The sequence below is a fragment of the Hesperophylax consimilis genome, chromosome 1 (assembly GCF_061612785.1).
Source record: "Hesperophylax consimilis isolate HC1 chromosome 1, BYU_Hcon_1.0, whole genome shotgun sequence".
Taxonomy (NCBI): domain Eukaryota; kingdom Metazoa; phylum Arthropoda; class Insecta; order Trichoptera; family Limnephilidae; genus Hesperophylax; species Hesperophylax consimilis.
In genome coordinates, this window is record NC_142836.1 from 8,115,619 (window position 1) to 8,132,126 (window position 16,508).

Below are 16,508 nucleotides of genomic sequence, written 5' to 3' on the forward strand. Positions count from 1 at the left end.
TATGATGTTCAAAAAAATTTATCAATCAGTACAATTGCCATAATATTATTATAAGATTAGTTGAACTTTCGTAATTGAATCTGCTTGCAGTGCAAGTCTTCGAGCTGTTGTGAGCTAGTATAAAATTCATCAGATTTCAATTATTATATTCCTGGAAGAAATTTCACTTTTCTAAATTCAGTTACTTTTCCAGATATCTATTTACTTGTCCAGATATCTATTGAGTAATAGGTATTGAGCTATTTTACCAAAATTATTTGAGAAAAGCCTCTTACATGTTTTTATCTCTATTAGATTTTAATTCGTCAGTTTTAAATTAATACAACATGTAGAATTATAATAACAATTAATATATAATAACACAATTTAGCTTTTTACTGAACGAAGTAGATAGGTATAGATAGAAATTCTGAATAATAATACAACTGTGTATAATATATAAATACCTTAATTCACCTGAAACGTGATTAATATTTACTTGGGATAACTATAAAAAATAGGTCATTCATTTTTTTTTATAATTTAAACATAATTCATGTTAATAATAATAATTTATCATTTGCTAGAATGGATCAATAAAAATAATATTAGTGTTGATTATTTTCATAAAATGTCTTCCGTGTTCAATTTCTTTATGAGTCGCAAAAAGCCGCGCCTGTGACTTTGCGTTTTACATAAATTCAGTAGAAAATAATTAAACTAAACATGCCCACATCGATATACGTAATATTTCCCCACATACAAAAGCAGCACACGGCTCTCGTCTATAATTATTCCTGTAGGTATACATAATAATAATGTTATATAGGTATTCGTCCGTGTATTCACTACCAGTGGTGGTATAATATCTATGCGCGCTACTACGTACTACATACATGCGACTACAATGTATGCGTTCATAAAATGTTGTTTATAAGTATGCTCTTTTGAAACGAAAATACTTGCCATTTTAACGCTGTACGAATTTTAAAATGCATCTGCGTCTAATTCTGACATGTTAAAAATAATAAATAATTAGTAGTCTGAATTGTAAGAAGAGAAAATAATAAAATAAGATATAATATTAGTTATGTAGTTAGTTGGAAATGCATTAAAGTTCGCGAGCCGGTGATGGTGGGGGGCCACTGTAATATTGATTGTACGAGCCGCGAGGGGTGTGGCGGGGAAGTGGCGTACCCAGTACCCACTCGACTCGACTTATTTTGCGTCTGGCTCTTTCGTGTAATTTTATTATTGTTTTAAATCATTAATGACGTTAAAAATACAATTTCCGCGCGACAAATACAATATTATATAAATTTTAAAGGTGAGTTATCTTATTTTATTAAGTGTTTACATGAATATTTGTTCAATCTTGCCGAAATTATTATTCTTAAAAATAATTAACACTCCGAAATGCCGTCGCGAAGCGTAGGTAATACATTTGTATAGGTACGCGTTTTTTACAGCATACGTTCTAAAAATAAAAGTATCAATTAATATTGTGGCGGCTCCCTCTCCCAAGTGGATTACTTGTGATTTTTAAATTATATCATCATTGTCATCGTAATATAAAATATTATATTAATTTTTGCCGACATGTTTTTGTCTTTGTTGACATTTCTCTGACAATGGATAGAATATTCTGGACAGGTTATGTTTTGGCATGTATCTTCAAATTAGTTTTTTTTATTGTTTTTAACAGATGCAGTCCGCGACGAGTGATAAAACATTTCACCTGAAGTGGAATAACCACTTACAGAACCTCAGTCAGTTATTTACGACGATATACTCCTCATCAGCCCTCGCTGATGTCACACTATCTTGTCGAGATGGATCCATACAGGCTCACAAGCTGGTGCTGTCAGCCTGTAGTCCCTACTTCGAGCAGATCTTCAAGGAGAACCCTTGCAAGCATCCTGTCATCATTCTTAAAGGGATCCCCTATGCTGAGATCAACTTGCTTGTTGAATTTATGTACAAAGGATCCGTAGACGTTCAAGAACTAGATTTGCAATCATTGATGCATACAGCATCTGAATTGGAAATCAGAGGGTTGGCCTATGAAGTGAGGAAAGATGCTTCGAGCTTGTTGAATGTGAACCTAAATGAGTATCCGGCATTTCCTGTAACTCCGGCACCGGTTCAAGAAACCAACACCTTTACGCCAAATTTCGAAGCTGCCAATCCAACTTGCAGTTCTCCTTATGATTCTACTCCGCGAACTGTCAACCCTTATCAGACAAACCTGGAGCGGCTGCGACAGATACACATGTACCAGCAGGCCATGTGTCGCAATACTCCGTACACTCCGAGCAATGCACCGGCGCAGTTGGCAGAAGGGTCAGCTACTAAACGCAAGAGGAAAGGAGATGAACCGATGCCCGCCACTACGACCACCGCTGTTAAAAACATCCTCGCCGCTGCTGCAAAGGAATTAGAAGAAAAGAAGAATAAAAAGACCTCGACGTGTATCCAAACGGAAGATGAAATCGAGGTAGTGACTATGAAGTTGGAACGGGAAGAAGTGGAAGAAGAAGAAGCCCCGCTGCATGGTCGGGACACGAGGTTTAAAGGGAAGAAACGAGTCTCCGTCGGAATGCAAAATGATTACACTCCGATGATATCCAAAGTTAGGACAGGTAAGAAATGTTACTACCTTACTTCTACTTGTACAGTTTCCAATCACAATGTCTACAGTGTATCTAAAGTTCCATTGAAAAACAGCTACATTTTTCTTTTTCTGATTGGCTTTTTGAGATCAGGACATCGCTTAACCATGGCATAATACCCCAGGAGATAACAGTTTAATGTTTACTCACTAATCTAAGTACTTATACCTAGTCTCTTATCTTTTTCCTCCCAAACTAAAAATAAAACCAATTTTTTTAATGCTTAAAATTATCTTTTTTATTTGATTTTGTCTTCATCCATTTTGTATGAGAATATTGGTAACCAGTACAGTAGTTTTATTTTGTGGGTTCATAGTTCATGTTGAATAATTCATAATTTAAACATATCTTTAATTTAGGTAAATAATATTGAATATTTAAGCTGCAAATTTTCTATTGATAATATGTAAACACTTGATTTTATAATATTATATGTATCCAATATTAGAACATGCTATTATTATCTATTTAATGTCAAATAGCTAAAAACACATACTGTTTCGATTTTTAAGTTTTCAAAGGTTTTTTTAGTAAATAGGGACAGGTCTAAATAAATAATTAAAAAATAAGTAATCTTAGGCACCTACCCGCTTCTTGCTTGTTTCTTATTATTTAAAATGAATATGATAAGTCTTCCGGAATTCTTTAATTTTCGTAGTGTGCATTAAAATGGAAAACCTAATAATATAATATAATTATTGTTCCTAACTTAGATTAGGAATTACTTATCTGCATTAATGCTTTAACTTTCTAGATAGTCACATAAATAATAATAGTAATATTAAACCATATTGTAATATTATTTTTTTCTTATAAACACCCATTATTAATGTATTTTTGTTTAGGTACCCGCATTAGTAACCACATTACTAAGTACCCATTAAAAGTTATCAAGATAATAACAATAGGGGGGGTCCAAGGTTATTCCGACAATATTTTATTATATTATTCAATGTTTGCATAATATTATGCCTTGAGTTTTTATGGTTAAACAGCATAACGAATTTAATTTTATTATATTATATTGCAAATCATTGATTACACAATTTTTATTATGCAAAATATGATAAAGACAATAGTAATAGCATATTATTATAAAACCTTTGCATGTAGTTGAATTGACTACACACTACACACCTACTTTCACCTTTAGACTGTAAATAATGTATGTAGCAACTCAAGTTTGTTTAAAAAAACGGCTTTTATAGTTAGTAGGTATCACCTGAATTTAAAAAATTGTGGAAATTATGAGTTTATGTAGGTACCTTAATTCTTTTTCGAATATGGCTATATTATTTACAAAAAAAGTATATTTGAATATTCTGTCCTTTAGGAAAGCCTCAAGCCAGGGTCAGCACAGCAACTGCTTCCGCTCTAACCGACTCAAAAGCTGATGGTGAGTGGGTCGGTTAGTTTAGCTGAAAAGTAAAAAAATAAAAAGATAAATCTGACATTTGGAACTGTACAAATAATCAACCATCGTAAAACCGATTCAAAATAAGAACATTTTATGTACCTTTCCATAGTTTTTTCAAAAAACTTTGATGTTTTCTAATGATCGTTCTTTATTTATTCCAAATGTCGGAATTTCTCTGTGTTGTATTGTGACTGTTTTCAATGCTTGGCTGTCTTGTGTGTAGAACGGAATTTTCGTCTCAATTTTAGCTCATTTTTTTACATTGTTCACTTAATGTTTATTTGAGAAGTTCTTGTTGACAGAATGATACCATTTTTTTCTTTCTAGCAACACCAACCCCTGTGCATCAAGAAATCAACCAACCGTACGCAACCGGAATATTGAAATGTGTTGATCTGGAAAATTTGCGTGAATCTCATGACGATCTAGGACCCATGTTGGACGATAATGATGATTCTTCTGCCCTCGGTAAATATTAAAACATTGTGTAATAGTGCCTGCTAAGTTATAGACTAAAAATACAAATAATGGGCTGGTTTAAAAAAAAAAGGTTAGGTACCTATGTCAACAGTCTTATTGAAAATATGGATTATTTTTATAACGAAACATTGATATTACAAAAGTTTTAACAAAACCAAAATAAGTAGTCATGCAAAGCTGCCACATGGCAGCTTGTCTGCATGTTCTGGCATTTTTCTTAATTCATATAAATGAAAAACACACTTTATAATACACCACTTTAAATGGATCAATACATACAATACAGCCAACCGGGTTTCTCTTATCTCAAGCTTCGTCAGGGCTTGTATATGAACTAACTATAATTAAATGCAGACACGTATGTATGTATGTATATATATGAAAATAATACAATGACAGAATAATAATACATAAAAGAGATTCAAAAAGAAAAGAGGGAGACAACTTATTATAAGAGGGGTAAGGGGTGGAGGAAACAGTTTCATCACGGGTTACGCAACAAATTAAATATAAGACTACCGGTTAAATTTATTTGATTAATTACTCTGGAGTATTATTAACGGCTTTCTTGATTTCGAGGGCTTCTAAATTGTTTAATCCAGTGGTTCCCAATTAGTAGTACATTTTGGCTACAAGGGGTATACGAATTTGTGCTCGATCTCGAAGGGGTACTCAAGAAAAATGTATTACAATGTGTTTTTCTTCATTTAATGTCACACCTCCAAGTATTTGCATCCTTTGAAAAAATGGTAAATTCAGTTGAATTTAATTTCACAACAATGTCTATAATATTAATAAATGTGAATGAAGCATTAAGTCTGCCATGAGAGAGTTGTGTTAGTTGATTGTTAGTTAATTGTTAGTTAATTATCTAAAAATGTCTCGCATTATTTACCGATGAAATCTTTTTTATGTGCAGATACGTCCGATGAAAATAATCTCTTGGTGGAAACTGCTTTTGAGAGTGTTGGCCATGATGATGATTACGACAGTAGTGATTCGAAACAAGACCCCAACATCAAGTCAGAGAAGGTTTTCAAGTGTGACCTGTGTGACCTCAGGTATACAATCAATCAATTAATTATTTGACTAATATATTTTTGCTATAATGGCATGTGCATTCAAAATCAATAAATATGTAGTTAATATAATAATGTGATTTAAAAAAATAAATTATATTATAATAATTTTAAATGAGCTTGGGATTTGAAAGTGTTCTCAAATTTTGAAAAGAACATAATAGATAATATATTGTTGGTGTAAGTCCAATATCACGGAAGAACCGTTTGTAAAAATGTTCAGGAGGGGCAAAAACCTATCTAAGGATTGCACTCTTGTTAGCTTATGTACGGGGAATGGTTCATATGCGGTATTGACTTTAACCGAGTACAAGCAGTCTATTGGCCAGTTTCAAAATTTGAGGGCACCCAATGCCGCTTGTGCTGTTCAACTGAAAAAAAAATAAAATTAAAATTGTCGGCTCTTACGCGTATTGAACTTACATTAATGATATACTATATGGATTGAAGTTGGACTGTGCAGAATTAGAGTGAAAATCTAATGTATTTGAAGGGAACAGGGAGAAAAAGGAAGGGGTTACTACTGTCTCTCAAAAAAAAAAATCGAAAAAAAAAATTATAAACATCTGTTTTTTAGTTAATGGGATTTACAAAATAATTCATGTGACATGTTTCTTCCTGTTAATTGAAAATTGATACTTTTCCTTGTAAATAAAGGTATAACTTATTTTTGCCTCTTTCAAATTTAATTACAGTGAATTCTCGATCGATCGTTTCCCAAATAATCGTTTTTCCGCATTTGTCATTGATTTCTTCCAGTCCCGAATAAATTTCATACAAAAATAGATTGCATCGATCGTTCCTCTACGTATTGTTTTGCCGCATTCATTGTTTAAAACTCACAGTTTTTGTACTAAATATCCTGCTCGATTGATCATTTTTACTCACCAGGCATTTGTATGAATGTAGCATTTTTCCCTTTTCCCATATTAACCACCACAAAGCAGGCACGTGACTAGCTTGGTGGTCTAAACATTCCTAATAACTGTAATCTTTTCACTGAATAAAGAAAAATTTTAAAAAATTGTTTTCCCACACTCAATGACAGATAGAGATTTCACTGTATAAGTTTGACGTGGTTCGATTTTATGACAACATTTTGAGAAGATAATTCTAGTAATGCAGTACAACATTACGTAACTCAGTTCAATTTCGACATTCAGGAGACATAAGCGCTTCTCCTCCTGTAATCTTGATTTTTAGGCAAGCACTCGCTACATTTGTGCAATTGACCTGCTTCTTTCAGTTCATTTTTGTTATCTATATGTACCTGGCTTTTTGTAAAGGAGCTTCGTTGGTTGACAGACTAATGAGCCTTATATTATTGTCCCTGTTCAGTAAACCCCTAGCACACATTTAATAACACCCTGAGATGTACCCTACAACTCTAGTCTTTTAAAAAATATAATATGATATTAATCCATCGGCATACCTGCCGCCAAGATTGGGGGACTGCACTTTTTTCGCATGGGCATATTGCCCGCTCCATTGGGGCGACAAAAATTTTTCCCACATACTTAGATTCACTATAAAATTATAATCTATATAAAAGCATAAGAAAAGTTTAATTTGGGGAAATATGGGGTGCAATACTGCACAGTAATAATCCTTCTCAAGTATGCACAGATGTCACAAATAAAAATTAGTATGCCGATGGGTTAAGAAAGAGTCCGTCATTCTTCCCGTCATATTATGCCGGAAGGCAGTGAAAAGGTTAAGAGTGTACAAAACTGATATTTCTTTAATTTACCAAATTTCTTAGTGTGGAATTATCTGTAACTTGTTGACTTTTAATTGATGATACCTGTGGGAAAGCATGCTGCCAAAGGCTACTTCAAAGTTAATTTTGAGTTCTCTGCATAGGTTGTGTTAAGCCTAGACTGAAAGTTTCAATGGATGACAATGTTTTTACAACCTTTCTTAAATTAATAACTATCTTTTAAAAAATCTCTCTCTCTAACGAAACTCGAGTTTAGACCGATTGATTTCTTATTTAATTTTATCATTTAAAATAATTTCTTGTTGTTAAAGTAGTGATTCAACGATTCTTACCATCACGATTCTTGGATTAAATTTCAGACAGCTGAATCGATAAATGGTGTTGAAAATCTTATAAAATTCCTTCTGACAAATTGACAGTAAGGATGGGTTGTTTCAAAAAATGTTCATCCATGAACTGAACACTTAGGACGGGTTGTTTTGGAGATTGAACAATTTTTCAAATTTCAACGTCCTTTTTCGGGTTCTGCGAAAGTCCCATTCAAGTTCTGTTATTATATAATTTATAGCAGATAGCCTATAATGATAGGCTACCTGCTTGGCAGAACTGGAATAATAACAGAAGTTGAAAAATCTTTCACAGAACTTGAAAATAAACTTTGAAATTTGGAGAATTGTTCAAATTCTCCGAAACAACCCGTCCTTAGGATGGGTTGTTTCGCTAAATTTGAACAATTTATCAAATTTCAAAGTTGATTTTCTAGTTCTGTGAAGGTTCTATTCATGTTCTGTTATTGTATCATAATTGGCCAGTTGTTTAACAAAACTGAAATAATAACAGAACTTGAATGGAACCTTTACAGAAATTTGATGAATTGCTAAAATTTTACGAAACAACCCGTACCGTTCAACAACAACAACAACGTAAGTGTTCAGTTCATGGATGAAATTAACATCACGAGTTATAACTTTGACAAAATTTTATAATGTTTTTTTATTAAAATGGTAACCATTGGATCACTACTTTAATCCTCTCTTTTTCATTAAAAAATATATTATTATTAATCCCATTGTTATAATCCCTTTGCAGTAGATTGTAGAAGATGTTGACTAATGACACATTAGATCTAGTAGTAGTCAGCTCTATTCTGTTTACTGCTTTGAAAAATAATTATGTTTAATTTCGCATTATCAGACCCACAATAACAGGTGCCTTTAATGTATTGCTTGAATAAACAGAGTTCTCTGTAACATACACACACATATTTTTATTACCGTGTCTATTTGAAAACTAAACAAATGTATTTAAATACTGAAATTGCAATTTTTGTTATCTTCTTAATAATTCCTTTATACATGAAAACATTTATTTTCTCCAATAATAATATAATTAAATGAAAAACATTGGTTAATCTCGTGTTATTATTCTTAATTTTAATTTGTATTCTACCAATGTTTGCATTGACAAGATCTACCATTTATTATTTAGGAATTTTACCACTTAATCTATGGACGATTTCATTTCTTTTAAGTTGAAATTAAGTTCTATGATGGGAGAACTTACCTAGTATATTATTCCGCGGAAGTCACTTTCTGTGAAAGACAAAATAATGGCAGCAGTTCACAATTTGGAAATTTGCTGTGATTGTGTTATTGGAATAGAAATATTTCCAAGAATTGGAAAAAATTTCATTTCATTTCTACATTAATTTATTTAGTCAAGTGTAACTTCGCCATTGGCAGCGAAAATAAATTGATAAAAACACATTGATAAAACTTTTCTCCTGAAATGTTAACTTTTTGGACTACTGCTCATAAAGGATGTATACTCAAGTCCTCCCATCCTAGAATTGTATTATTATAATTTCATCATATATTTACTTCACAATCAATAAACCATTAATCATATTTTTCAACTATGGCAAACCGCAAATTCCTTCAATTCGTTTTGTTGGTATATAATTTAGTACTTAGCATTAGAAGTAGTGTGTAAAGTTCTGTCGACGGCCGGTCGTATCTCGTGTTTGTGTCGTGTGATGTGAGGCGGTGGGTTGGTGTGTGTGTCGTGTGCAGAAGTGTAGCAGGTGGATAATGGGCTGTTTCGGTTGTTGTGTTGGTCCACAGCTATAGTCGGAGTGACCACATGGTCCGCCACCGAAGGACCCACAGCGGGGATCGACCCTTCAAGTGCAATTCCTGCCCCTACAGGTGCATACCCTCTACCTCTACCCTAGGTTAAACTGTACCCAAACAAACAAACGTACCGCAAGTATGGATGTGCTTTTATACTTTACCACAGTTCACGTCACTAAAGCATTGTTTCTCGTGCCTCCAGCCAGCCCGTGCTCATTCACTGTGTTGATTCACCGTGCCATTTTACAATAGAGAATGCTTTCTTATTTGAGCTCAATTTAAATAGAACCATTTACTACATAGAATCCACGGACATGTTGTGAAGTTTTTTGTTGTTATTTTTATAGCCAAAAAGTTTTTTAATTCCTAAATTTTGATGGGAAAATTTTTAAGTAATTCTAAGTAAGTTCTAATTTATAAAGATTATGGAAATTTTTTTTTGTAAATTTAAACAAAAAAATTATTTTTTTTAAACCGGTGGATAGCAATCTTGAAAAACTAAAAAAAATAGCTGAACTTTAAAAAAAAAAATTTACTTCTATTATATTACACAATTTGATGGCCCTAATAAATTTAGCTACTGTAAATCTATAAATATTCACATTTGGGAATACAAATCTAATATAATGAACAAAATATACTTATCCTTCATGAAAGATTTGGTCAATACTAGTAATTGTAATTTATTTTTTAAGCCTTAGAGCCGCGTTTTTTCCATTTGGTTAATAGTATTTCATTAATAAGAGGATGCAATATTTAATCTAAAGTTTAACAAAATTTCCTTCAAATGTTGGAGCTAGAAACAAGGTTTTGTAAAGATATACATTTGGTGTTTTTGATTACTTACTGTATTTTCACATTTTTTGGGTTTTTTGTATGTCAACATGTATGTGTCCTTCAATGCTATATTTATTTTATACAAAAACAATGAAGGGTTGTAATTTGCATGGGGAGGACTGTGACAGTGGGACTTTAAGTGATTTTAAAATCATTCAATAATACATTATAAATAATAACTCTACTACTTTTAAGTTACAAAAATAATTTGTTTGCATTAAGCACACTGCACTTACTTACATATGCTTCTTTATGTATATGTTTGTTAGTTTCATAAAAGTAATATGCATATTGTTCAGTATTTAAAATAACAATTAGGTACAAACGTAACATTAGATTTACTTTAATATTTTCTGCAGCATTTATTTGATTATATTTCTGTACATACCAAGTTATGTATAATTATTTAATATTAAATGACTTCCGTGATGTAGCATGTTTATTATGTGGAAACGTTTCTATTGTTTGATTACAGTGCTTTTTTTTTTCTCTATTCAAAACCATTCTTATAAAAAACATATTTGAATTATGTTATATATAGAAAGTAATTTTAGTTTAGTAATTTAAATGTTTTTGGTAGGTATTTGAAATGCAAAATAGATATATTATTTGACCTTGATGTTTTGAAAGTTCAATTTGTATGTTAAATGTTTCCGTGTAATGAAGTTGAAATTCAATTATTTATTAGAGAAAAATCTTGCTTATATAGCGCTTTCTAAGAGCTGCTGAACTTGAATATCTGCAAATTCACCTAATTAATTTCTGAATATTATCCTCTTAACTATTAATCTTAGCTTCATTGTATGACTGATTTTATCATATGTTTCTTTATCCAGCTTTAACCGCTCATCCCATCTGGCGAGACATCGCAGAACTCACACCGGGGAGCGGCCGTATCGCTGTGAAGCATGCGGACGGTGTTTTGCACGCGGGGATAAACTCAAACTGCACATGCGTATTTGTGAGAAGGTAACATCTGAATATTATTTTCACTGACCACCTTTCGTCCTTACCTCCAAACAACCAGCATTACTTGGACATATTGCATTATAAATAATATCACATTTGAAGTCTCTAATTGAAATTACTTTCAGGACGAATATGTATTGCCTGGAAATGCATCAGCGGCTATAGAAGAGGCGGAAACTAAACAGGAACAAGAAAGTTCCCAGACAATGGTCCCCGGCATGGTGGGGATCGGCCACAGCGAGCGGCACCACCTCATGTTCACTCCCAGTGGGGAGGTCATGCTGGCCCCTCGCACGGCAACAGATGGTCCCAGCCGAGAGACCACCTTGTCCCTAAAATCCGAGGCCAACCAGTCCATGGTGGAGGCTCCTGCACCACCACATGCTAGCAAGGAGCGGCTCAACTATTCCGACGGAGGCTACCCCATGAAGCGGGGGCGCGGAAGGCCGAGGAAGAAGCCGCTGCCGTCCATCGAACTGCCCATCATCAAGAAGAGGAGAGGACGCCCGCCCAAGATTATCAAAATGGGTGAGGATTCTATCTGTATGTACTTACAATAAAATTATTCCTTAGTATGAAATTAAGTATTTTTTGTAGTTTAAATATTATGTTGGGAGGAATCTTAGTTAGAAGCAAAAGCTAGAGGCCACAGGGACATTATAATATTATTATAAAATAGTGGTTAGTACTACCTTTTTGTTTTTTTTCATTTAAAATATTGTATTGCCAAGTGGTTGCTTTTCCTATGAAAATAGGGTAAATATTCAGATACAAGGGACACTGTAAATGCGCACATTTTATTTTAAAAACAGTTTTTATCAGTTAGATAACAATTACAACTATTTCAGTAACCGGAAATGGCAAACAATGCATTTTTTTAAGCTATTTTGTTCTAAATATGAACAATTTTACCCTTTTTTCGTGCCATGTTTTTTCATAATAATATTGAAATTGTTTTTTTTTTGGCTAGTTTTTTATTATTTTTTAATTAAATCCAAACTAAGAACCTACTTTAGGTTCAAAATTTTGAGTTTTTTTTCTTCTCTTATTTAACCTAATTTGGGTAAAATAAGAGAAGAAAAAAACTTCCACATCAATAACAATGGCCGCCAAGTGAACAATTTTATCAAAATAACTCTTAAAATGAATTATTTTTTAACTGATTCAAAGTGTTTTTAAAATAAAATGTGCCCATTAACCATATCCCTTGTATCTGTATATTAACCAAAAATATGATTAGTTTTTACTTTTAGTGTGAGTTAATAATTAAATATATTGTCTTATGGAACAGAATATATTTGAGTGTGGACATCAAACAAGCTTCTCCATTGTTTCTAGACCCCATGGACCACTCGCGACCGATAGAGAACTACACATCCTCCAACCTGCCCTACGGAGACTTCAGCTACTTGACCGACATCATCTCCACTCACTTCAACCAATCCACTCAACAGGCTTACCAGAACATGATGCAAATCAATCCCCTACTAGCGGCCAATGCTCTGAGTAATGCTCTGTCCAGTCAAGGAATTCCACTATTGCCACCGGGACTACAGAATTTGGAAAATATGAAAAGCCAGCCGCCGTTACAAGATAAACATGTCGCTGCTGCTGTTCAGAACCTTCTAGCCCAAAAAATGAAACAAGCCGCCGCCTTTAACGAGTCTTCCATTGAAAAAAACACAGCCAACTCGACCGAAGCGTTGAACTTGAAAAAAGATGAAAAGATTTCTCAAAATGTTGCCACCCTGCCGGAAACCATAACCAAAATTCAAGAGATGAACACAAACACTAAAATTATCAATCTGGAATCAAAATGTAAAGCTGTTGATACGCCCTCCCTGAATAATTGTGAAAGGAATAACCAAGTGATGACTGTCAGAGAAGTGACTGAGAATGAGGATGGTAAACCCAATCAGAAGGTGATGATGGTGGGAGATTGCCAGATTGTGAAGATCAGGGATACATCGGAAGGAAGTTCCAAAGTGGTAACCACTATTGGCGACTGCACTATTCAACCCGTTTCCCAACACAAATGAGTGGCTACCACAAGGGCTGAGGTTCTTTGGATCATCAAAGATAAAATAGTGCAATTTGGTTCCAGCATAGTCTGTGCAGAATGACCATATCTTCTGTAGCCTTCGAATGTCGTTTAGTTCTAAGTAAACAAACTATTAGCTTAGTTGTTTTTCTTTTTAAAAAGAAGAGGCTTTGTAATCTAATTCATTTACCTCCTGACGTCCGCAATTCGCAATGGCATTGTCTAACATTAAATGTAGGATTTTATCTAAATTAGATTACTGTATGCCATCAAATTTGTTATTACAATTACAGTACATTTTTAGCTACCCTCTAAGTTTTATGTGTCAATTTTATAAATATTATTTTTTTCACTAATTATTATTATTTATAATAATATTATGTACAATATTTTATATGAATGCAGAAGATTATTAACTGCCATTTAATATTATTTAACAAAATTGCCTATATACAGTTTCAATGTATCTATTTCTTTGTGACTTTATGAGGAGAATTAAATTGATTTAAAAAAATTATTACAATTTTATCAGTGTATCTATTAATCTTATTAATTATACATTGTGCTTAATTGGGAAGTCGTTTTGGCTAATAGTTTGATGTCTGCCAATCTCTGCTACATTTTCACAGATTGACGATTCTTCTTTTTGATAAAGTGAGGCTTATTAATCTTTTTAATGTCAATGCAGTTTTATAACAGCGATGGGGAATAAATTTTGCACAAGATTATTTTAGTTACATAAAAGAATTACAAGACAATTACTGCATTGCAATATCAGTATTTTAAACAATATTTTGTGTATACGAATTACAAACAAAAGTATTTTGAATGTTTTATTATTATTTGTGTATGTTCTCGTACTAATTTCCACCAAAAACAAATTTTTTTAAGACGGTTAACAGTTAAGTTTTATTTGTATTTGGAAAAATTCTTTTTAAAATTTGTTTATGACACATTAATGTATTCAAACTATTTATTAAGTTAAGCTTTATAAATATTCTGTCAAGTATAATCACGGTTGAATACTGTACTTAATTAGGTGGGAATATTCCAAGGAAATGAATGGATTTAATAACTGCAGAAGCGTGGAAAGGCTGTGGAAAAATATACATTTTCTATATAAAACAAATTCTTGGTTCAGCTTTCATAGTAGAATATTCCCGAGCGAGATTCCAATAAGTAATACGCTAGAATCTCTAAATAATAAGATTCCAGCTAAGGCAGCTTATGCAACATGGTGGACTGCTCGTTCATATGTATTTGGATCTGTAACCTGACGTCATCCGCTCCAAGCAACAGTCTATGCCCATCAGTTACAGAAATATTGCCAATTTTACTATTTACAGTTCCTTTTAAACAATGGTAAACCATATACATATATGTATATATTTTATTTAATCATAATTTTATCTCCATCTGTTCATTAATATGGAATCTCTGAATGTTTGCTGTTTTTTAAATCACATATTTATTTTCATATTTCACAATATTTATAACCATTTCAAAACATTGTGCATTTTATTTAAAAATCCATTTTTATTTTGTAGTACAGTCGACTGAATATTTTAATAATTGTTTGTGTCATGTTGATCATTTAAAAAAATTAAGTTTAAACATTATTTGTTTAATGAATAATAGTTATTATATATTATTATGATTAATTAGAGTGTTGCCAACCCAACTACAGCAATTGCTGTATTTTTATGGAAGTATGAATGATGAACAACCCCTGTTATGACTTATGTTCTTTGAGTATGCTATTTAACACTAAAGTGCCCTAAAAGAGAGTATCATTTGCTTTTTCTATTGAAAGTGAGGATATTTCCATTGTTATTATAAGTATTGGATGAGCGTTTTACAATATTTCTAGGACAAGATTGGAGAATCCATTTTGAAGCGCTTCAGCTATAATATACACCTATCGTAATGTATAATTTGTCAAATATTCTTACATTCTTGTATGTAGATCTAAAACTATACATACATAGTAAAAATAAACACTAAGATTTATTCACTCATTATAAAATATTGTTCTGCAACTATGTACATAATAATATTGGAATAGATTAAAGAATAAACTTATCATCAAAAATAATGTTAAAAATGTTATTTCGTAGAAAATGATACACAGCAAAACCAATGTTTACATTTTCAGGATATTATATGTTCCGTGCATTTTAATAGTCTTGTTTTGTCAATACCAAAATATGCCTGTGAAATTGAACATATTTTTAAAACAAGTTTTTTTTTGCAGGAAATCTGTTGCTTATTCATGAAATAAATTTGTGTTCTGTACAATCTGTTAAACAGATTTTGTAAATTTGATGTGACATAACGCAAGGCAATAATGAACCAAAATATATATTTTTAAATACATACGTATGTCAGAAGTATATTTTTCAAAAATTTGTTTTTTTTTTAAACAGAAGTCTCACAGACACTTACAATTATAATCACTATGAATTTTATAATAAATAAATAAATTCCTTCACAGAGTTGCTCTACAGAAGGAGTATAGTAAAAAAAAAATAACTCCAATTTTTAAAGTAATAGTTTACGAAATATAAATTATTCAAAACCTTCTGTTTAAATTACCAGTATTTACAGTGAACATAATACATATTAAATGAATTGTTTAAAGTAGATCAGTGAAACAGATAAGTATAATTGCATTTATTTATGTACCATAATGTTAAAGTAAAAGTAATGCAGGGGATAGTACTGAGTTTATGTATTCCGTAGTTTAAGGTCATACACATTTTATTTAGTGATCTATTTTTAACGCAATGATTTAAGGAAAATGTTGAAATTATATCAAGAAATAAAATTCTAAATGAATGAAATAAAATTTGGTTTCATTATTTAAATAATTTGTTACACCTACTTCCTCTCTCCCGTAATATAATGGTGGACATTATGCCTATCCTACGAACTATCAGATTTGTTGTAACTCTGAAATAATAAAATTTGGAGAATGCTTAATATATCATACCCAGGTCAGATTCGCTATCAATACTACTTCAAAGCTAGTAATTCTTTTGGCAGGGAGCAAATTGGAAGCCTATTAAAGGTAATTAATTACACATATCTGTAACGGTACAGTTTTAAATCATTCCTCGGCCGTTGCTCAGCATTACGGGTGGCAATGTTTTTCACTGGTAGAATGCGTTTTTTTCAATGAT

The 16,508-nt window shown here is 32.2% G+C and overlaps 1 protein-coding gene across 4 annotated transcripts; it reads left to right on the top strand.

Moving 5' to 3' along the window:
• The first annotated feature begins 1,115 nt into the window (after nt 1–1,115).
• On the top strand, nt 1,116–16,180 carry LOC149426214 (uncharacterized). Of its 4 annotated transcripts, none has more exons than XM_089643292.1 (9): nt 1,116–1,306; nt 1,685–2,621; nt 3,985–4,047; nt 4,396–4,536; nt 5,468–5,609; nt 9,471–9,554; nt 11,153–11,285; nt 11,411–11,828; nt 12,624–16,180. In XM_089643292.1, exons 2-9 carry the CDS (start codon nt 1,685–1,687, stop codon nt 13,322–13,324), a joined length of 2,619 nt encoding a protein of 872 aa, XP_089499418.1. In that variant the 5' UTR covers nt 1,116–1,306; the 3' UTR covers nt 13,325–16,180. The 4 variants fall into 4 exon arrangements, with proteins under 4 accessions (XP_089499418.1, XP_089499486.1, XP_089499622.1 ...); XM_089643360.1 differs by having other exon boundaries at nt 11,411–11,813; XM_089643496.1 differs by lacking the exon at nt 9,471–9,554 and having other exon boundaries at nt 1,117–1,306.
• Nucleotides 16,181–16,508: the final 328 nt, after the last annotated feature.